Raw genomic sequence first — 24,014 nt, 5'->3', positions numbered from 1 at the left:
ACGTTCTGGAAAAACACAGGAACCAGATCGGAAGAGGAAGGCAGCTTAGGCAAAGGAACCAAATGGACCATCTTGGAGAAGCGATCACATATCACCCAGATAACGGACATGCCCTGAGATAGCGGAAGATCAGAAATGAAATCCATGGAGATATGTGTCCAAGGTCTCTTCGGGACAGGCAAGGGCAAGAGCAAACCGCTGGCACGAGAACAGCAAGGCTTAGCTCGAGCACAAGTCCCACAGGACTGCACAAATGACCGCACATCCCTTGACAAGGAAGGCCACCAAAAGGACCTGGCCACCAGATCTCTGGTGCCAAAAATTCCCGGGTGACCTGCCAACACCGAGGAATGAACCTCGGAAATGACTCTGCTGGTCCACTTATCCGGGACAAACAGTCTGTCTGGTGGACAAGACTCAGGCCTATCAGCCTGAAATCTCTGCAACACACGTCGCAGATCCGGAGAAATAGCTGACAAGATAACTCCATCTTTAAGAATACCAACAGGATCAGTGACTCCAGGAGCATCAGGCACAAAGCTCCTGGAAAGAGCATCGGCCTTCACATTCTTTGAACCTGGTAAATACGAGACAACAAAATCAAAGCGGGAGAAAAACAATGACCAGCGGGCCTGTCTCGGATTAAGGCGTTTAGCAGACTCGAGATACATCAGATTTTTGTGATCAGTCAAGACCACCACACGATGCTTAGCACCCTCGAGCCAATGACGCCACTCCTCAAATGCCCATTTCATGGCCAACAACTCCCGATTGCCCACATCATAATTTCGCTCGGCAGGCGAAAACTTCCTAGAGAAAAAGGCACAAGGTTTCATAACAGAGCAACCAGGGCCTCTCTGCGACAAAACGGCCCCTGCCCCAATTTCCGAAGCATCCACCTCAACCTGAAAGGGAAGTGAGACGTCAGGCTGGCACAAAACAGGCGCCGAAGTAAACCGGCGTTTCAACTCCTGGAAAGCCTCCACGGCAGCAGGAGCCCAGTTAGCTACATCGGAGCCCTTCTTGGTCATATCCGTCAAAGGTTTCACAATGCTAGAAAAATTAGCGATAAAACGACGGTAGAAGTTAGCGAAGCCCAAGAACTTCTGAAGACTCTTAACTGACGAGGGCTGAGTCCAATCAAGAATAGCTCGGACCTTGACTGGGTCCATCTCCACAGCAGAAGGGGAAAAAATGAACCCCAAAAAGGGAACCTTCTGTACACCAAAGAGACACTTTGAGCCCTTGACAAACAAAGAATTTTCACGCAAAATTTTAAAGACCAACCTGACCTGCTCCACATGCGAATCCCAATTATCAGAAAAAACCAAAATATCATCCAGATAAACAATCAAAAATTTATCCAGATACTTCCGGAAAATGTCATGCATAAAGGACTGAAAAACTGAAGGCGCATTGGAGAGCCCAAAAGGCATCACTAAGTACTCAAAATGACCTTCGGGCGTATTGAATGCGGTTTTCCATTCATCACCTTGCTTAATGCGCACAAGGTTGTACGCACCACGAAGGTCTATCTTGGTGAACCACTTGGCACCCTTAATCCGGGCAAACAAGTCAGACAACAGCGGCAAAGGATACTGAAATTTGACAGTGATCTTATTCAAAAGCCGATAATCAATACAAGGTCTCAAAGATCCGTCCTTTTTTGCCACAAAAAAGAATCCCGCACCAAGAGGGGAAGAAGACGGACGAATATGTCCCTTCTCCAGAGACTCCTTGATATATGAACGCATAGCGGTATGTTCAGGTACCGACAGATTAAACAGTCTTCCCTTAGGAAACTTACTGCCCGGGATCAAATCTATAGCACAGTCACAGTCCCTATGAGGAGGCAGTGCACTGGACTCAGACTCACTGAAGACATCCTGATAATCAGACAAATACTCCGGAACTTCCGAAGGCGTAGAAGAAGCAATAGACACAGGCAGGGAATCCCCATGAATACCACGACAGCCCCAACTTGAGACTGACATAGCCTTCCAGTCCAGGACTGGATTATGGGTCTGTAACCATGGCAGCCCTAAAACAACCAAATCATGCATTTTATGTAAAACCAGGAAACGTATCACCTCGCGGTGTTCAGGAGTCATGCACATGGTAACCTGTGTCCAATACTGCGGTTTATTTGCTGCCAATGGTGTAGCATCAATACCCCTAAGAGGAATAGGATTTTCTAATGGTTCAAGAGTAAAACCACAGCGCTTAGCAAATGAGAGATCCATGAGACTCAGGGCAGCACCTGAATCTACAAACGCCATGACAGGATAAGATGACAGTGAGCAAATCAAAGTTACAGACAGAATAAATTTAGGTTGCAAATTACCAACGGTGACAGGACTAACAACCTTAGCTATACGTTTAGAGCATGCTGAGATAACATGTGTAGAATCACCACAGTAGTAGCACAAGCCATTCTGGCGTCTATGAATTTTCCGCTCATTTCTAGTCAGGATTCTATCACATTGCATTAAATCAGGTGTCTGTTCAGACAACACCATGAGGGAATTTGCGGTTTTGCGCTCCCGCAACCACCGGTCAATTTGAATAGCCAGTGCCATAGTATCATTCAGACCTGTGGGAATGGGAAAACCCACCATAACATTCTTAATGGCTTCAGAAAGGCCATTTCTAAAATTAGCGGCCAGTGCACACTCGTTCCAATGTGTCAGCACGGACCATTTCCGAAATTTTTGGCAATACACTTCAGCCTCGTCCTGCCCCTGAGACATAGCCAGCAAGGCCTTTTCTGCCTGAATCTCAAGATTGGGTTCCTCATAAAGTAAACCGAGCGCCAGAAAAAACGCATCAAGATCAGCCAATGCCGGATCTCCTGGCGCCAGCGAAAAAGCCCAATCCTGAGGGTCGCCCCGTAAGAACGAAATAACAATTTTTACTTGCTGAGCAGAATCTCCAGAAGAACAGGGTCTCAGGGACAAAAACAATTTACAATTATTCACGAAATTCCTAAACTTAAACCTGTCTCCGGAAAACAGTTCAGGAATCGGTATTTTAGGTTCTGACATAGGATTTCTGATAACATAGTCTTGTATGCCCTGCACACGAGTAGCCAGCTGGTCCACACTTGTAATCAAGGTCTGGACATTCATGTCTGCAGCAAGCATAGCCACTCTGAGGTAAAGGGGAAGGAGAAAAAAAAAACTCAGAATCTTCTTTCTTATAATCCCTCTTCTGCAATGCATTAAACATTTAATACTGGCCTGGCAAACTGTTATGACCCCAATGGCGAGGGTCTCAGAGGAACGTGGAAGTCTGCAGAATACAAAAATCCAGCTCATAGGGCAGTGGTAACTGGGTTGACCATATATCTACTCCTAACGCCAACACTAGAAGTAGCCGGGGATCATTCCTACGTTGATTCTAGATGACACGCGCCAGCCGGAGAATCTAGCTACCCCTAGTAGAGGAAAACAAAGACCTTTCTTGCCTCCAGAGAAGGGGACCCCAAAGCTGGATAGAAGCCCCCCACAAATAATGACGGTGAGGTAAGAGGAAATGACAAACACAGAAATGAACCAGGTTTAGCACAGAGAGGCCCGCTTACTGATAGCAGAATAAAGAAAGGTAACTTATATGGTCAACAAAAACCCTATCAAAATCCACACTGGAAATTCAAGAACCCCCGAACCGTCTAACGGTCCGGGGGGAGAACACCAGCCCCCCTAGAGCTTCCAGCAAAGGTCAGGATATAGATTAGGAACAAGCTGGACAAAAATACAAAACCAAAACAAATAGCAAAAAGCAAAAGGCAGACTTAGCTGAAATAACTGGAACCAGGATCAGTAGACAAGAGCACAGCAGACTAGCTCTGATAACTACGTTGCCAGGCATTGAACTGAAGGTCCAGGGAGCTTATATAGCAACACCCCTAACTAACGACCCAGGTGCGGATAAAAGGAATGACAGAAAAACCAGAGTCAAAAAACTAGTAACCACTAGAGGGAGCAAAAAGCAAATTCACAACAGCAACCCCATTATGTAGGTGACATTGTTAAAGGCTTCTTTCAAAGTTTGGTTCCTATGTTTGGCAGACCCAAAATTCTCACTGGTCCCGAATGACGCCGACCTCATGGGACACAGTACCGTGGGCCATTTCAATGTCCCCTTATCATCACCATATAAGCACTGAACACCGACGTTTTTCCCTGGAATCAGTTGGAGAGTAAGGGTGGCCCTCACAAAGGTCACTAAACTCCCAGAATCTAGCAGTACCATTACATTCCTCCTGTTCACCTTCATGGGACACGCTTGAGGCCATTCATTGGGCTGACAGTTCACACTACAGGCCTGAAACGCATAATATGAACATTGGCATCCTATGCTGCAGTCCATCTGCTCTGGGGTCAGGGGACAACAAGCGGCAACCCATAGGAACCTTGGGCACTACCTCCCTCAACACTTTGGACCTTGGATGCCCCACCCCCTTTTGGGTCATTCGCCCCCTGTTGGGAACCTCAGTATGGAGTGGGCTGCCTTCCCAAGCAGCCTTTAATCCCCTGGTATCTCTTGACCAGTCCAACCAGTTCATAGGCATTCCGGGGATTACCCTGGGCAACCCAAGTCGGTATGGGCCTTGGCAGGGAGTGCACAAACCGGTCCACACAATCCCCTTCTACCATCTGTGCAGGCATAGAGGACTCTGGTTGCAGCCACTTCTGGACCAGGTGCAACAGGTCAAACATTTGGGGGTGAGGTGGTTTGTCCTGGTGATACGTCCAGCAGTGAACTTGCTGTGCCTTGATAGTCATTGTCACCCCAAGAGCATGAGAATCTCAGTTTTTAGCTTCTCATCCTCTTTGGCGTCCTGGAAAGCTAAATCATAGTACGCCTTCTGGGGTTCTCCCATCATGTATGGAGCCAGTATCTCTGCCCACTGCTCTGGTGGGAGTTTATCTCTTTCGGTGACACTTTCAAACACCGTCAGGAAGGTCTCAACATCATCCCTGGGGGTAATTTTCTGCAAAGCCCATCATACCACCTTCTGAACGTGGGCGTCATCAGCCGGACTTGGTTTTGGGGCACTCGTCCTGCCCTGGAATGCAGTTGCAAGAAGCTGCATCTGCTGCCATTGTTCATGCTGGCTCTGCTGAATCTGCTGTAACAACAGCCTGCTGGTCTCTTGCTGTTGCTGCTGCAACTGGACCAGGTGTTTCAGCAGGTCGTCCATTTTGTCTGGTGATGCTTGCTGGCTTGTGACAGACTTAACCCAGGACATGCAGTCCTTCCTGTAGCAGTCGCACTTCTCTGCTGGAAACACTGCCTGTAAGTTTAGCACCTAGCGATGGGAGGAAAACAGGAGGCAGGTTCCTTTAAATGTTCATGTGGGTTTATTGTTTCATAAACACAGAAGTAAAAACAGAAAACAAATAGCCTTTAGATCAGGCAAACTAAATACAACATGTCCACAGCAGGGCTCTGCTCCGCCAGGCCTGTGGGCACACAGGCTGGGGTAGTGTCCAGTATTCAGGCTCGGTCTGGAGGCTAACACACACAAGAGGCCTTCTCTCTCCCAACACACAGACCATGTACCAAGCAGCCTCCATTCTGTAGGCTGTTAACCACACCGAGAGGGGAGGTATGTGGGTAGTTAGACCGGCCCATCTCTCACAGCTACCCATAACCTGGTCCCAGGTGCAACTAACGAACCTCTTAGTGCTTTCATGCACTAGAGAAAATACTCCGGGTTACATCACAGAGACAAGCCATCTCTGCAACACATACCTCCTATTGACTATGCGAGTGCAGCGCCCCAGAGTCCTGGTCGTTGCAGCACTGACGCTCCGCCGCTAAGGGGAGAGATGGTACGTCTGATGGCACTTAAGGAGTTCACCTGACCAGGTATCACAGTCACACATTACACGTCACACTCTGGCCACCAGGGGGAGCAAAGGTTTCTATGTATTAGGCCACTCCTCACAATCTGGTAAAACTGGGGGCTGGATAGGAAGTTAGTGAGAAGCTGACTGGGTTGGATCCAGGCAACATCCTGTGGCAGAGGGTGTTGCGGGGGGAAGATTCAGGGGGGTCTCTGTCAGGGGTGGGACCCTGACAGTGGCCTAGCGAACAGAACAGAACGTTACGGAACCGCGCCTGCACTTCATTGCGGCGGTATCTTAAGAAAGGATAAGAAGCGAGGTTTACTGTGGAGAAGTGAGAAACGAGATCAAAGCAAAAAGGAGATAAAACCAGTAGGAGTCGTGCCTTAAGATCGTGGCAACATTCTACTGAGGCGCGTAGCCGGTGGCCGGAACGCCGAGGAATTATTGGGCTTCAAGCATTACTTCAAACAGCGGCAGGACAGTTAAATATAGGTTGGCTGCCTCACCTAAATCACCTAAGCAGACTTAGGAGGCAATTGTGGGAGAGGGGCGACACTACGGTCCCGGAAGAACTCCAGGCCTACCCGTCATACGGGTGCGTCTTAGCCATATCATCTGGGGGATGGAAAAGAACATCAGAACAGATATGAGTTGTGAGAAAGAACATCAGAAACAGACACAACAGTTGTGAGGACTATCCCGTGGTGCTCAGCAGGGAGGTACTACAACACACAGGCGCTAGAAGGTAGGCACAGATTTCCACCTGTGAAGGGAACTCTGGAGGTGCCATCGGACCGGCCGGTCTCAGCCAGCCCTGTTAAGCAGTGCTCTAGATTGCGGATCCTGAAGACTTCAGTAAAGAGGTAAATAGACTGCGACCCTGTGTCCTCGTTATTCATCGCGCCCTGCGTCTGGGGGGCGCTCCACGACCATTAGCCACACTACAGCCCATTTTCCTTTTTGCAATTTATAAAATGGCATAATTTGTAGTATATTTTTTTGCATAAAATACGAAGGAAATGTGTCATCTTTAATTTTAGGAATTCTAGAGATCATTTCATCTTCAACTTGCTTAACTGTTCTCAATAACAGTAATTTTGATCAGTGCCCAAATTTTTACATGCCACTGTAGTAAGGAGCTGCTGGTCACATCACCGAATGTGACAGCTAAGGAACAGAGCAAAATGTTTAAGTTTTTTCATTTTTAATAGGTTTTATAATGCCTTAATACTCTATGTTCCTGGAAAACCCATTTTTATTTTTCGTGCACAGGTGGCCACCCAACCAGTTTTGCAAGGATCAGGAACCGGCCTGATTTACTTGTGCTCTTGACTACACAGTACCCAATATCAGGTGGCCAGGGTACCACTGTGCATGGAAAAACAGTAAAGGTGAGGTAGTGCTATATCTGTTTTGAAACCCATTAATTCTTAGGATCTGTGAAATATTAGGTTCAGACTACAATATCATAAAGTGATGGTACAGTGCCTAAAAAAAGTATTCGCACCCCATGAACTTTTCCAAAAGTTTTCCCATTGCACCTGCAAACGTAAATGTTTGTGTTTTTTTTATTATATGTGATCTAGCAACACAAAGATAAGTACAAAGAAATTTGTGAAGTGTAAAGGAAATGACACATGGCTTTTTGAATATTTTAAAAATTTAAATCTTAAAATTGTGACACGCCTTTGAATTCAGCCGATCAAGACCATTTTTTACTGAAACTACATGCAGTAAGTCTTTTAGGATACGTCACTACCAGATTTTAACATTTAACTTTGAACGTCTGTGAATAGCAATTTTCAAATCTTGCCACAATTTCTCAATGGGATTTAGGTCCGGACTGTGACTGGGCCATTCAATCACATGAATACGCTTTGATCTAAACCATCCATTGTAGCTCTGGCAGTATGTTTAGGGTTGTTGTCCTGTTGGAAGGTGAATCTATGCACGAGTCTAAAGTCTTCTGAAGCCTCTAACAGGTTTTCCTTCAGGATTTATCTGTAGTTAGCTCCATACATCTTCCCATCAGCTTCCCTTTCCCTGCTGGAGAAAAGCATCCCCACAACATGATGCTTCCACCACGTTTAATGGCAGGTATGGTGTTTTCAGGGTGAAATGCAGTGCTGGTTTTCTGCCACAACACAGCACTAATAGTTGTAGTGTGAACAGACTCTCCCACCTGGGCTGTGGAACTCTGCAGCTCCTCCAAAGTGACCATGGGCCTTTTGGCTGCCAATCTAATTAGTGATCTCCTTGCTTGGAATGTCAGTTTAGGTGGACGACTATGTCTTGGTAAGTTTGCAGTTGTGCCATACTCCTTTCAATTTTGGATGATGGATTAAACTGTTTTCAGTGAGATGTTCAGAGCTTGGGCTATTTTTTTATAACCTAACCCTGCTTTACTCTTCTCCACAGTTTTATCCCCGACCCGTCTGCTGTGTTCATTGGTTTTCATGATGCTGTTTGATCTATAATGTTCTCTAACAAACCTCTGAGGCCTTCACAGATCAGCTGTAATTATACTGAGAATAGATTACACACAGGTGGATTACTAATTATGTGACTTCTGCAGACAGTTGGTCACTCAAGATTTTATTTAGGTGTACCAGACTCTAGGGGGCTGTATACAAGTGCACATCACAATTTTCAGATTTATATTTTTAAAATAATTAGCTCAGCCTACACATCCTGGCCGAGAGCGCACAGTAGTTATGGAGCGCCCGCCAGGACCGTGGGGTACTCGAGCTGGGTCCAGCGGTACTTAAAGGGGTGGTCATGGGCGTCCAATTAAAGGGAATGAAGTGTGGTGGAAAATAAAGTCTAATATTCGTGACGCCACCTGTGGTACTTGGCCAGGGATGACCGACGCTGCTTAAAGGGATCTGCTGGGGCCTATGGTGATGCAGCTTAGATGGTTTTGCTCCCCACAAGTGGAGCGGAGGCCCCAGGGCTACCAGGACAGTCTATGAGGGGTTGTAGATGTTGGGGTGCAGGAAACAATTGGAGGACACAGGATTTGCAGTCTCTTTACCTTTTAATTGCCAATGCAGTCCAGGGCACAGGTTACAGGTGATCTTTGAAATCCGGGCAGCCTGGAAGCGGTTCAGATTCCCCCTAGCCAGATGAGGTTGGCAGCCTTCCTTTCTGCGCTGAATTCTGGGTTCTTGATGCATTAGCTTTCCTCAAGACCTTCTCTCAATCTGTCCCTCAGGTGGAACACTACCCACATGACAGGCAGCTCAAGCCTTTTTCAGGTGTCCCTCTCTCGTGGTGACTACGGGCTCTAGTCTGCTGCTGTGCCTTCAGGTGTCAGTTGTGGCCAGGAGACTTACAGCTCCCACACAACCTCGGACTCCGATGTCCGATTTCCGGCGCTCAATCCTGGAGGTGAGCTCAATCGCAACTCCACTCCCAGTTTCTCTCTCCCTTGCTTCTTCTCCCTTCACTGTCTCACACAGACTGACTCTAACTCCTGCTCCAGACCAGAATTTATAGGGAAGCTACCCTGAAACCGGGTCTAGAGCTCCCCATTCTGGCCTGGAGTCAGGAAAGTGTTGTATGCTAGTGTTAACTGCTAAGGGGACTCCTCGCTTCCAGGCATGACATCACCCTCCTCGGGAGGCAGGCAATACCACTGTGGCATCCGGATTCCTGGGGTGCCACAGTTACATTCCATAGGAGTAACTCTTGACATACTAGTTTAAAGCATTATTATTTATTATATTATTGTTAACATACCAGTCACCTCTCTGCAGCCCATTGATTTCTATGCATCAGTTATCAGCTCACCCCACCACTCCTTCTCATCTTCTGAAGTTATGAATCACCAGCCCCTCAGATTTCACAGCAGATCTGCTAATCTCGCTCGGCTCTCTGGTCTTGCTGGACCGGAGATGTGTGCTTGTTCAAATGCCTTGCTATCACTATGTATAAATACAGTGCTAGCAGTGCACACTCCAGAATGAACCACTGATATGTGAATGTATTATAGGAGAACGTGTGCTGAGCTTTTTAGTTCTACTAGTACTCAGCTCTTCCCCAGAACTGTCACTCAAGGAGGAGAGTCCACCCTGCCAGAAACCAGGAAGTAAAGAAACTGCATAGCTCGGAGCTGCTCAAGAGACAATTTGAGAAAATCCCTAGAAGTCAAACTGGATGGTATTTATAATGCTGTTTTTTTCCACCTCAAGAGAATTAAATCTTTTGAGGTTAAAAAGTTGACTAATAATTCTTCCGGCTAAGAATTGTTTGAAGTTCAGTGATAGTAAAATTATTGATAAAAACACATCACCTAAACATTGTGGTCCTATTATACCACAGTCAGAGCAATAACAGTAAAATAAACTACCTGTTGTCCAGATGGATTTTCTAAAAACTCCTGTGTTTCTGAAGATGTAACTAGGTAGGAATGACAGTCACATTCACATCTGGAAAGGACAGAAGTAATAAACCTGTGTTAATTATCACAATCCACAAACCATGTTATTACCACTAAACAGAATAGATTAAAGAAGATCTCTCAACTTTACTAATATTTTAATTACCCTTTAAAAAATTGTTCTTAATCTTCATCATAATTCCTTATAACTAGGCATTGTGCTGTTATCATATTATTCCTTATATAAATGTATAGATTAACTGACAACTGGGTGTTCCCTTGCTGCTTTTCAGAGTGGTATGTCCCTACAAAGTCAACACTGACTTGACAGTATATATGGACCAGCTCCCAACTGACAAAGCCCAGTTGTCAACTTACTCATACATTTCTAGAAGTCAAGGCAGAAATTTACGAAAAAAATGCCAGAATTGGTATATTACCGGGATTCTGTGGATTTACTAAAACTAACATTTCAGGAGAGCTGGGTAGCTCAGCTGAAAATGTTGGCTCCTCAATATAACATTGCTTCTCTAGCCTTAAAGCATACACATTTTTTATAGATTTTTTTCTATTCATTGATAATGTATGGAAATATATTTAAACTTTAATATATTTTTTTATTTTATTTAAGAAAAATGCCTTTCCCCACTGAGGCTACGTTAACATTATGTTTGACACCACATTCGAGATTCCATTAGCGGTTTCCTTATAAAACACATAATTTGGATGGAACTCCTGAGGAAGCCATTCACTATACTGAGGTAGCCAAAGTCATCCTTTATTCTGTCTGGTCACTGTTTTAGCAGTGTCCATCTTAATTAGGAATACACAAAAACGTGGTAAAGGCTCTGTTGGAGGTTAAAGAGGTTGTCCAGTCTAAATCGATAAGTCTACAGTCATTCTGTGAGACTGCAGACTTATGAATCCCCCAGTACATGCACTGTGCGCTGCGGGGATTCACCTGTTTCTAAGCCGGGTCTGGCGGGTACGTATGCCTTATACATACTCTCATCCAGTTTTCCAGGCTTCACTCCATACACTTTTATTGCGTGAGGCTGTGCCCCGACTAGGGATGTGGCCATCCAGTGTGCGTGAGCTGGTGCGATTCATAAGTCTGCAGTCACACAGAGTAACTGTAGACATATTGATTTGAACCGGACAACCCCTTTAAGTCAAAATATAATTTTTTGCGGCTTCAAATAGAAAACCCTGATGGAGTATAAAGCGAGGAGTTAAAGGTTATATGAACATAGACTAATTGGACTTCTCTTTTTCTGGCATTGCTCTCTCTCTAATTGCACAAAACCCGTGTGCTCATTGAAAAATCTTGACCGCTATGAGTCATAAAAGTAGTTAGAGCTCGTTAGTCATTGATAATATTACACAGAGAGGGACGGTGAAGAGCAATATAGAGGCTGCCTGCACACATATAAGTACCTAAATATTGTGGAACGAGTCATTTTCTGGTGCGTATTGAAGATGTCCCCTACTCGGACAACTTCTCATTCCCCATGCTTTTACCTAATAAAAAAGCCTCCCGTGAGGGCACTGTTTCCCTAATGTTAGCACTCTCTCTCCCCGGGGCTCTAGTTTTGTTGTTGTGACACGTGACCCCGGCGCCCAATCAGCACTGGCATCACTGTCCCCACTTCCTGTCGAATTGAACATGAAGAGGAAATGAGAGATCAGCTGCAGCCCGGACTTCCTGTTAACGTTCGATTTGTCCAAAGGCGGGGACAGTAACGCCAGCGTTGATTGGGCGCTGAGGTCACATGTCAGAACAACCACACAAGAGCCCCAGGGAGAGCAAGTGCTGACACCACTGGAATGGCGTCAGCAAAGGAGGTGAGTATAGGCTTTTTTATTGTATGGGGGCCAAACATTTAGATCAAGAAGGCATTGTCCAAGTTGTGAACAGCCCCTTTACATAATCTCATCTCTCTATTTCTGTGATGGGTGTTTCCATCCACTCTTTACATCCATCCGGCGCTGGAGCTGCAAATGACAGATAGGTGGGATGCCGGATGTCGGACCAGATATTGAAGCCCTATCTAAAGAATACATCTCCCATATGGTACAGATTGTATCAGGCTGGACGGTGGTGACACAAATGAAAAGTAATTTCATTACACATTTCATGAGATATTTGCTCAGGCAAGTAGCTGGAATAAGACAAATACATTATGCGTTCTACCTCTGCCTTTCCATATTTCTTGATTCAGAGGACAAGCTCTCCTTGTCTTTACTTCCACCACTGGAGGATTCGCATTGCTGAAGAATCGCCTTATTCTGCTGGAAACATTCACAGAAAACATTATATACGTGCCGATCAATGCATGATATAAATCTATAATCTCAGCACAGGTGCAGCCATAGGAGGTGCGGACCCTGGTGAAAGCCCATCTGCCACATATGATGATATCTGTATTTTTAAAGACGCTTGGTGCGAAGGGGCCCTATCACAGATTTGACTCTGAGACTCAGGAGCTTGACTTTAATCTATGAATATTAATTACGTAACCCATGTTTAAAGTCATTTGTGAAAATTTTGATTGGTACGGAATATTTCAATTATTAGCTTTATTATTATTTAGACAGAATATTTAAAAGAAAAATGTTCCACCTCGATATCTTTTTTAATTTTAAAATTTATGTGCAGGTTACCTGTCATATGAGTTTAGATATACGACCCAAGAACTTAGCTTTAATGTGATCGTCCACTTTATCTTTATTTTAACAATTCTGTAGGTACACTATATTATCGCACCTGCCAGATAGATTCAGCACTCCCTAGAAAATGTTTCCACTGCTACAGAGTCCAGTGGTGGCAGCTTCACATCACTCCATCCAACACTTTGCATTAGGCTTAGTGATATATCGATGACGAGGGAAGATTTAGGAGGGAAGAAATATCATGAGTGGACTTGTTACCCCACGCAGGTATCAGTGAGCTCTTTACCACCAGCCAAGGCAATGGGACTGCATGACTAATGACAATGATCACGAGCTGTGTCCCAACACTGCTAACTACTTAGTTACTTGAGTACATCAAATTTATTCCATAAAATAGTGGCTACAAAAACTATGACCCCAATTCGTCAAGACAAGCCAGTCTTACTTAAGGGTGCGCTGGAGTAAGAAGCACCAAATTCATTAAGACATGTGTTCCTCTTCATGAATTTCACCGGAATGCGCAATAGACAGAAATGTAATCCAATCAGAACACTTCCATTTTGATGGAAGCCACTTTTGTGGCTGAAATGATGAGGATTTTGTGAGCTGAGCACGGCCATGCACACACTTTTCAAAACAATGTCAAAGTTGGCTTTGAGTGGTGCAAAAATTATGGCAAAAACTGTTCGATGACTTGGGGGTCTATGGCTCTTGGAAGGTGTTGATGAACAAATATTCAGTGTTAAAAGCCCAAAATAGTGCAGTCCTTAAGATGTTAAATTAGACATTACGATATCAATACTTTATAAGTGTGGCCTAACCCTGGGTCTGCCCATGCTCTATAGAATAAAGTAGCCTGGCAGTTTAGCTTGGCCCCATTCACACCTGCAGTTTTGTACTAGTGTAAAAAATAAAGGCGCATCAGTGGAGCACTAGGATCTCTCCATTCGGCTGATCGTCAGCCCCCCTATCGGTCAGAACTCCACCAATGAAACATTGTCGGCTTGGATCAGTCATCACTATTAAATGTTACACCCTATAAACAAAGAGTGACATTTTCTGAAGTAGCTGTAATGGTGGTTTTATTAGTCGTCACCCAATTACATGAACGGCCCCTGACTTACCTTACAGATGGAGTCCTGAAGTTTACCATAAAGTGCATCTCTTTCTTCTACCAAAAGTTTTCTCTCATATTCATTCTTCTTTTTCAGTTCGTCTATGTGCATATCATGAACCTGTAATGATGTAAAGCACGCAGAGCCAACGTTGGAACCTCGGTGCAATTAGATACAAGGCTAAATTAAATTTAGAGACAAAATCACAAAAAATGAGAAAATCACATTTCAATATTATTAAACTGCTGGTGTTAACCCCAGTACACACTTAGCTTATTTTCTACAGATTCCTTTGTTGCACGTACATGAAGACCTAAAATAAGTCTGTAGGTTATATGTACAGAGATAGCAGTCACCAAGGAAAGTTGCCAAGTGGATGCTGGACCACTTCATTCAAAAGACCCATTGTTAAAGGGAGGTGGCTTCAAAATAAGAAATCAAAAATACATTTTTAAATACTATGAAACATTAATTTTAACTCCTGAATTAAGAGCTGGTCCTACAAGTAAACATTAATGTATTTTACTTGGTTATTTATGTCGTTATTTACTTTACTTAACATGCCAGGCCTGGCTTGTCAGTGTTTACAAGGAGAAACGTTACTTCTTAGAACCCTTGCATTTTTTTTCGAAAATACGCAGTGTAAAAAACTCAACAAAAACCAATTGTGAGAACGTAGCCTAAGAGGTGCAAGCCACTTACTGAATTAGGCGCATCTTCTCAGTGGCATGTGTCACACCCCAGGAAGCCGGTTGTTACAGTGGTATTGCCTTCCTCACGGGGGGGGGGGGGGGGGTGATGCCATTCTTGGAAGCAACAAGGATCCCTTTAACAGTTAACATGTACATACAATACTGTTCTGGCTCCAGGCCAGAAGGGGGAGCTCTGAACCCGGTTTCAGGGGAGCTTTCCCTATATATATTCTGGCTGGAGGAGGAGTTAGCTAGTCGGTCAAGAGGAGAGATGGAGCTGAGCAGACGTCTGGTTCTGCAGCTCCTGACATAGCAGTCTGTAGGAGACTGTGAGAGGAGAACGAGCAAAGGAGGAGAGAGAAACTGGAGTGGAGCTGCAATTGGGCTCACTCCAGGATCAAGCGCAGAAACCGGAGGCCGTGATTCCGAGGTTGTGGGGGTAACTTTATGCCCCACAGCAGAAACTGGAGGGCAGGAGATTCCAAGTCTCCTGGCCACAATTACATCCGAAGGCACAGCAGCAGATTAGAGACTGGAGTCACCACGAGGAAGGGACGCCTGTAAAAAAGCTCGAGTTGCCTGCCATGCGGGTGGTGTCCACCTAACAGGGACAGAGAGAAAGAGAGGACCTTGTGTGAAGTCCCAGACAGCAAGGATCTTAAAACACAGCGCAGTAAGGAAGGCTTCCAACCCCACCTGGCTAGGGGGATTCTGAATTGCTTCCAGGCTGCCCGGATTCCAAAGACCACCTGTAATCGGGGTACCTGAACTGCACCAGTAAAAGGTAAAGAGAGTGCAACCTTGTGTCCTCCAATTCTTTCCTGCGCTTCACCATCTATCATCCTTTCCAACTACACTGGGAGCCCTGGGGACTAAGTTCTACCTGTGGGGAACTATACCAGCTCCGCTGCAATACCATCATCTCCAGGGGACCCCTTTAAGCAGCGTCGGCAATCCCTGGCCGAGTACCACAGGTGGCATCACGAACACTACTACACTAGACTTTATTCCCATTTTCATTACTCCCCTTTTACTGGACGCCCAGGGCCACAGACCGGGTTCACTGCCACCGTGACCACCCGTTTAAGAATAGAACCGGCCCAGTACCAAGTACCCCACGGTCCTAGCGGGCACTCCACATGCGCCTTGATGGCTCTCACCAGTCAGGAACTGGACTAGCAATTCTGGCATAAAAAAAACTATATTTTTAGTGAATTTGACATAGCTGTACCCCATCCTGGCTCCTCTCTACATCCTCCCATTTTTGTGTAACTGCTTCAAACTGGGGGAAAAAAAACTAAAGTCACAAAATGTTTGCATAACTCCGCATTGCACAAACTTTTTGTAACTTTTCAAAAGCATTTTATGCCTGTATTTTGGTGTAAAAGCATCGATGAATTTGCCCAAAGGTTTCTTCTTATCAGCACTGGGCATATTCTAAAGAATAGAGGGAGCTGCAGCGCCCCAGAGTCCTGGTCATTGCAGTAATGTCGCTCTGCCACTAAGGGGAGTGATGTTACGTCTTATTGCACTAAAGGAGTTCACCTGACCAGGTATCACAGACACACACTACACTCCACACTCCGGCCACCAGGGGGGGTGCTTCTATCTATTAGGCCACTCCTCACACTCTGATAAAACTGGGGGTGGGACAGGAAGTTAGAGAGAAAGAGCCCGGGAGAGTTCGGGAGAGGACCTGTCAGGGGTGGATCCTGACAGCGGCCTAGTGAAAAGGACAGATCGTTACGGAGCTGTGCCTGTAAGGTATAGCGGCAGGCTCCTTAGAGAGGATACGAAAGCGGAGTATATTGCGGAGACGTGAGAAGCGAGATCACAGCGCAGAGGAGATAGAACCAGAAGGAGTCGTGCCCTTAAGACCGTGGCAACATCCTTCTGAGGCGCGTAGCCGGTGGCCGGAGCACCGAGGAAGTAAGAGACTCTACGTACTACTTCAAACAGCGGCAGGACAGTTGACTATAGGTTGGCTGTCTCACCTAAATCACCTAACGAAGACAAAGGAGGCAATTGTGGGAGACGGGCGTCTCTAGGGTCCCAGAATAACTCCAGGCCTACCCCGTCATACGGGTGCGTCCTATCCATATCATCTGGGGGACGGAGAGAGAGAGAACATCAGAAACAGACACAATAGTTGTGAGGACTATCCCGTGGTGCTCAGCAGGGAGGTACTACAACACACAGGCGATAGAAGGTAGGCACTGATTTCCACCTGCAAAGGGAACTCTGGAGGTGCCTTCGGACCGGCCGGTCTCAGCCAGCCCTGTTAGCAGTGCTCTGGATTGTGGATGCCGAAGCCTTCAGTAAAGAGGTAAAGAGACTGCAACCTTGTGTCCTCGTTATTCATTGCGACTTGCACCACGCATCCCCATCACATCTTTCATTGGATGCCCCTTAGCAGGGTCACGGAGCGGGTCTAGCCACCATGACAACCCCAGAACTGAGACAGAGAGGCCCGGTGCCGAGTACCCCGCGGCCCTGCGTCTGGGGGCGCTCCAGAGCCATAACAGTATATAATAACAATATTTCAGAAGTAACCATGTTTTCATTCTTATTTAACAAATGAATAGTACACATAAAAATAAGAAACTTTATAATATGTCTCATTAGAGAAATTTGCTTTGCTACCCTTTACATTAATCTTTAACTCTCAGCTCATGGGTACAATCTGTATGCAGTGAAGACAGATTTTCCCATTACTGAGATAGGAGATGACAGTTGGTGTTCTTAGAATCCTATGGAGCACAGGCTGACACATTCTACTACAAGTTCCATAGAATCTTATGCGCACCAACTGTCATCTCCTATCCTTGTAATGGGAAAGTCTGCATTCACTAAAGACACTTTATACCCGTGAACTGAGAAATGTGAGAATGAAATATCAGTTCAGGAGGAAAAAAAAAACGTATTTCTCTAAAAAGGACATATTACAACAATTTTATTATTACGTGCACTACTGATTTATGAAAAAATATGAAAGTGATGATTACTCTTGAAATCCTTTTAAAAAAAATTAAATAAATCCAATAATAATGTGTTATGTTTTAATCCAACCCATGGGGCACCCCCTTTAAAGAGAACCTGTCACCGAGTAAACATTTTAGCTCATTTAATTCCTGACATCTTCCTCTGTCACCAAGAAGCAGAGAGAAATGCCCACAAAAACAGCTGAGAGCCATGCCCCATTGGATAAGAAGAAAACACGAACCATGAGGCACATGTAAAAAAAAAACAGTATAATCATGGGAGAAGCAGGAAATTAGCTAAAAATGCCCACTTCTGACTTGGTGACAGGTCCTCGTTAAGAATATAATAGTGTATATTGGATCATCTAAACTGTTACTAAAACAGAAACATTTTAAAGAGCTTGTCCAGCCTTAAGGTACAAGTCTGCCGTCCCTCTTTGTTACTGTAGACTTGCGATCACTCATAGTTTGCGGAACAGCGGGCGTGTGATTGCAAGTATGTGATTGGCATACATACGATCACATGCCGACTAGACGTGTGCGCCTCGCTCAATGCAAGTGTAGTGAGCAAGGCCAGACACATCTAGTCGGAATGTGTCCAAAAGTATGTAAATCACATACTTGTGGTTACATGGCCGTCAGCACCAAGGAATCCTCTCAGCGCGTAGTGCACATGCTGTGAGGATTCACAAGTGTACAGTCGCATAAAGTAACTGCAGACTTGTACACTAAGGCCACATAACCCTTTTCATTCTCTAAAAAGGCAGAACATGGTTGAAGATCCTACAGTACTTTCTGCAGCCGCCTCTTCTCTTCCTCCATGGAGGTCCGGATGGATTTGATCTCAGCCACATGTATTTTCGTTATGTCTTCTCGGCTCTTGGAGTGCTGCTCTCTTAGATGCTTTGTCTCTGTCTCTTTCTGCCGTTTTGTTTTACCGATGTCCTCTTTGTGCTGCTTCAGAACAGCGTGTTCTCTCGAGTACTAGTATATGAAAAGATAATGGACAGACATGTAGAGCGGTGAAACGGACATGTTGTTCATCTTAGCGAGGCATCTGACAGTACATTAGCGAGTGTAATAAAGGCAGTCTGTGCTGACCTTGCAAAACTGCCGACAGCGGGAGATAGGAGATATGTGGAGGTGTTAAAACATACTTTTGTCTACAGTTCTAGCAGCAAAATGTAAAAGCAACGAAGAGTTATGAAAATGAAGAATAATTCAGGTGCATCAGCCTTGTAAGTTCTCCGATGGTGGTCCCTAAGACTGGGTTCACAGTCTCCATTTTCATGAAAAGAAGGATGTTCAGTTTTATTGTTTATTGCCCATTGTCTAGATGTCTTAGGCAAGAAGTAAAGTGCTTACAGGCTCTTTTCTATTGAGCTTGTAATCACTGCTCTGAAGCTGGCACAATCATTGGAGCACGATGATCCTGATCCTGATCGGGCCAACTTGCGCTTATACCATGCGCCAGGGATGTCCTGCAGCATCAGAAAGCGCACAGTTTGGGTCTGTGATACAAAAATGCCACTAACACACCAACTGTTCATCAATCAGGAGAACACCACCCTCTGGCAAGAAGGAGCGGGGAAGCTGGAGAAAGATGTGCTCCCGTTAAAAAGATGGCACAACCCCTTTAGAACTGTGAACACTTTACGACACTTACGAACTGCCCAGAAAGCACTTGCTCCAAAATCAAACTTAATTTTCTCATGCATTCTTACAGCACGCAGCAAGCCTGCGAACCATTAATTAATTTCCAACTTACTTTCAGGGTTTAAATATAGTTAAAGAAAGGAAGGTGGGCCCTAAAAAGATCTGACAGCTGCCACCTAAGACACAGTAAACATATTACAAACATAGGCACGATAGTTAAAAAATCATCATAAATATACACCCCCAATATATGACAGTGAGTATATACTAATTTATTATTGAAAATAATTAGTCCAAAACATAGCCATATAGATCATAGGTGGCCAACGGCCAGTTATCATATTCCGGTGAATTGCCTCACAAAAAGATCATAAGCCTAGGATTCATAGAATGCAAAGCGTTAGTTTACATAATCTAATCACCAAATTTACATATCTTAAAGCAAGGTCAAAACTCCATAGATATTTTTAGACAAGTTTTCCTGCATGTGGTTGAAAAGCCACCTCTACGCACGTTTCACTGCACCAACGTGTTTTCGTCAGGAGCTTATATATTTATGATGATGTCTTAAAAAAGTAATCTCATGTTCTCTCTTGAGCGTCTCAGAATCTCTGCAGTGTCCCAAAAGTTTCCTTACTTTTTGGTTTTTGGGAGGGCAGGCTGTCCTCCTTGAGTGATAACTCTGGTGAGTAGCAGAACTGTAGTATTATTAGAACTATAAATCTCAGCACAAGTTCTGCTGTAACACATTCAGCTATCAGTGGTTTGTTATGAGTCTACACTGTTATCACTGTATTTATACATACAGTTAAGTCCATATATATTTGGACAGAGACAACATTTTTCTAATTTTGGGTATAGACATTACCACAATGAATTTTAAACAAAACAATTCAGATGCAGTTGAAGTTCAGACTTTCAGCTTTCAATTGCGGGTATCCACATTAAAATTGGATGAAGGGTTTAGGAGTTTCAGCTCCTTAACATGTGCCACCCTGTTTTTAAAGGGACCAAAAGTAATTGGACAGATTAAATAATTTTAAATAAAATGTTAATTTCTAGTACTTGGCTGAAAACCCTTTGTTGGCAATGACTGCCTGAAGTCTTGAACTCATGGACATCACCAGACGCTGTGTTTCCTCCTTTTTGATGCTCTGCCAGGCCTTCACTGCGGTGGTTTTCAGTTGCTGTTTGTTTGTGGGCCTTTCTGTCTGAAGTTTAGTCTTTAACAAGTGAAATGCATGCTCAATTGGGTTGAGATCAGGTGACTGACTTGGCCATTCAAGAATATTCCACTTCTTTGCTTTAATAAACTCCTGGGTTGCTTTGGCTTTATGTTTTGGGTCATTGTCCATCTGTAGTATGAAACGACGACCAATCAGTTTGGCTGCATTTGGCTGGATCTGAGCGCACAGTGTGGCTCTGAAGACCTCAGAATTAATTTGGCTGCTTCTGTCCTGTGTCACATCATCAATAAACACTAGTGGCCCAGTACCACTGGCAGCCATGCATGCCCAAGCCATCACACTACCTCCGCCGTGTTTTACAGATGAGGTGGTATGCTTTGGATCATGAGCTGTACCACGCTTGCACCATACTTTTTTCTTTCCATCATTCTGGTAGAGGTTGATCTTGGTTTCATCTGTCCAAAGAATGTTCTTCCAGAACTGTGCTGGCTTTTTTAGATGTTTTTTAGCAAAGTCCAGTCTAGCCTTTTCATTCTTGATGCTTATGAGTGGCTTGCACCGTGCAGTGAACCCTCTGTATTTACTTTCATGCAGTCTTCTCTTTATGGTAGATTTGGATATTGATACGCCGACCTCCTGGAGAGTGTTGTTCACTTGGTTGGCTGTTGTGAAGGGGTTTCTCTTCACCATGAAGATTATTCTGCGATCATCCACCACTGTTGTCTTCCGTGGGCGCCCAGGTCTTTTTGCATTGATGAGTTCACCAGTGCTTTCTTTCTTTCTCAGGATGTACCAAACTGTAGATTTTGCCACTCCTAATATTGTAGCAAATTCTCGGATGGGTTTTTTCTGTTTTCGCAGCTTAAGGATGGCTTGCTTTACCTGCATGGAGAGCTCCTTTGACCGCATGTTTACTTCACAGCAAAACCTTCCAAATACAAGCACCACACCTCAAATCAACTCCAGACCTTTTATCTGCTCAAGTGAGAATGACATAACGAAGGGATTGCCCACACCTGTCCATGAAATAGCCTTGGAGTCAATTGTCCAATTACTTTTGGTCCCTTTAAAAACAGGGTGGCACATGTTAAGGAGCTGAAACTACTAAACCCTTCATCCAATTTTAATGTGGATACCCTCAAATGAAAGCTGAAAGTCTGAACTTCAACTGCATCTGAATTGTTTTGTTTAAAATTCATTGTGGTAATGTCTAGAACCAAAATTAGAAAAATGTCGTCTCTGTCCAAATATATATGGACCTAACTGTAGCTATAATAGGGCATTTGAACAAGCACATAGCTCCAGACAGCAAGACCAGAGAGCCGAGATTAGTGCACCTGCTCTAAAAGCTAAGCTGCCAAGCTGGTGATTTATAACTGCAGCTCCTCAGAAGATGATGGAGGTGAGCAGCTAACTGCTGTATAAAAGTCAATGGGCTACAGAGAGGTGACTGGAATGTTAAGAGCTAACCCTCTCCTGGAATGTAACAACTCTGCACTCTCTGCCAGGGTTTGGAGGCCAAACTCCATGGAAACCAGCTGTACACCATAAAAGATAATAGCTGTCATTGCAGGAGAATGACAGCAGATAGAAAAAACAAGTAAATTGCAAACATGCTTATTTTATCCTGTCTAACTAAAGCAATTTAATAACTTGAGAATACCCCTTTAACTAATGTGTCTGTCATGTGTGCAATGTCCTAGGAGACCTCCGAATGTTACACGTCTTTTCCATGCAATTAGAGGCTTTTTGGTATTTGTATTCAAAATTCTAATATTATCATGTCTGCTATAGGGATGAGCAGAAAAAGAAAAGTCTAGTGAGATTATTCCAGTCTTATTCCTTGCTAATCTTGAGTTTAGATTCTCCCATTCATGATAAATACAGATGTCTCATATTATGTTCTTCATGATCTGACAAAAAGTTCTTGGATTTGTATCCTTGCTCTCGGTACATTACCGGCTTACCTGTTTAGAATTCACAACGTCGCCGACGTCTCTCTTACTGGCAGGAGTTTTCCGCGCCGGTTTCTGCTGAGGTTGATCTATTTGACTTTTTAATTCCGCGATTTCAGTGACAGCTGCTTTATGTGCACTCGAGATACTCTTCATCTGTTCTGTCAAAACAAAGCAATGCATTATTGATTTACCACATTGCAGCCGGCAGAAGATCCAGAGGCCAGCACGAAGGGCTAACGAGTACTACCTGTCTGCTTCTGGATCTCACTCTCTTGCTGTAATAATCTCTGTTTTGCTACTGAAAGCTCCTCTGCTACATTTCTCTGAACGCTCCTGGATTCGGCTAGCTCCTCTTCTTTCTGTCTCAGCTGGGCTTCCAAATCCTAGGGGAAAAAACGTGTTATCTTTATCATTACAGTTTAACCTCTGTGCGATTTTCCGTTTTTAATTTTTTCCTCCGCTTCTTCCAAGAGCCATAATTTCTTTTTATTTTCCAGCCATATAGCAGTATGGGGGCTTATTTTTTGCAGGATGAGTTGTACTTTTAAATTATACTATTAATTCTGCCACAAAGTGTACTGGAAAATGGGAAAAAAATTCTAAATGTGGAGAAAATGCAAAAAAAAGGGGCAAATCCACAATAGATTTTTGGATTTTTTTTATTTACCATTTTCAATATAGAGTGAAACTGATCTGGCAAAATAATTCCCCAGGTCAGTACAAGTACGCAGATACCAAACATGTATATATATTTTTCATTTACATTTTTTTTCCTTTTGTTGCCCTTTTACAAGACCCAAAATGTTCTCATTGTTCAGGATCTGGGGCTGGGCGAAGGCTTATTTTTTGCATGCCGAGCTGACATTTTATTGATATCATTTTGGTGTAAAGAAGATATTTTGATTGCCTCTTATTGCATTTTATTTCAATGTTGCAGCGACCAAAAAAAACGTAATTTTGGAGTTTTTATTTTTTTTTTCTCGTTACACCGTTTACCGATCGGATTAATTTATTTTATATTTTGATAGATCGGACATTTCTCAACGTGGCAATACCAAATATGTGTATTTTTAATTTTCTTGCTTTATTTTTAATGGGGCAAAAGGGGGTGATTTGAACTTCTGTGTTTTTTTTTAACTTTTCACTGTATTTAATAGTCTCCTTAGGGGACTTGAACCTGTACTCATCCGATCACTTGGGCTATGTATAGCAGTGCTTCAGCATTGCTATGTATAGCAAAAATCAGCAGACCCCCAGCTGTCATGACAACCCATCGTCACCCCGTGATCACATGACAGATGCATCGATTGGCGGGATCAATGTGTTAAATGTCGCTGTCAGAGGCACTTGATGGCTGATTAAAGAAAGAAGTGGGCTCAGCGTGGGAGGAACATGGCCAATGACGTACATAAATGTTATCGGTCACGAAGGGGTTAAAAGCAACCTGTCATGTCCCCAAACACTATTTAGCTGCAGATATAGAGTTAATCTGGAGATTTATATTGTTAAAATG

The 24,014-nt window shown here is 44.1% G+C and overlaps 1 protein-coding gene across 2 annotated transcripts in view; it reads right to left on the bottom strand.

The window, feature by feature from the left end:
- Nucleotides 1-24,014, bottom strand: part of FAM184B (family with sequence similarity 184 member B) — a 113,197-nt gene that overhangs the window by 21,219 nt on the left and 67,964 nt on the right. For both annotated transcript variants that reach the window (XM_077280002.1, XM_077280003.1), the window contains exons 3-8: nt 22,749-22,884; nt 22,511-22,659; nt 18,493-18,684; nt 14,037-14,147; nt 12,434-12,531; nt 10,210-10,288 (exon numbers count right to left, since the gene is read on the bottom strand). In XM_077280002.1, the coding sequence (XP_077136117.1) occupies nt 10,210-10,288; nt 12,434-12,531; nt 14,037-14,147; nt 18,493-18,684; nt 22,511-22,659; nt 22,749-22,884 (765 nt within the window). The remainder of the gene's footprint in view (nt 1-10,209; nt 10,289-12,433; nt 12,532-14,036; nt 14,148-18,492; nt 18,685-22,510; nt 22,660-22,748; nt 22,885-24,014) is intronic.

Source organism: Ranitomeya variabilis, chromosome 1 (genome assembly GCF_051348905.1).
Source record: "Ranitomeya variabilis isolate aRanVar5 chromosome 1, aRanVar5.hap1, whole genome shotgun sequence".
Classification (NCBI taxonomy): Eukaryota; Metazoa; Chordata; class Amphibia; order Anura; family Dendrobatidae; genus Ranitomeya; species Ranitomeya variabilis.
This window is presented reverse-complemented; position numbering and strand designations above follow the sequence as displayed.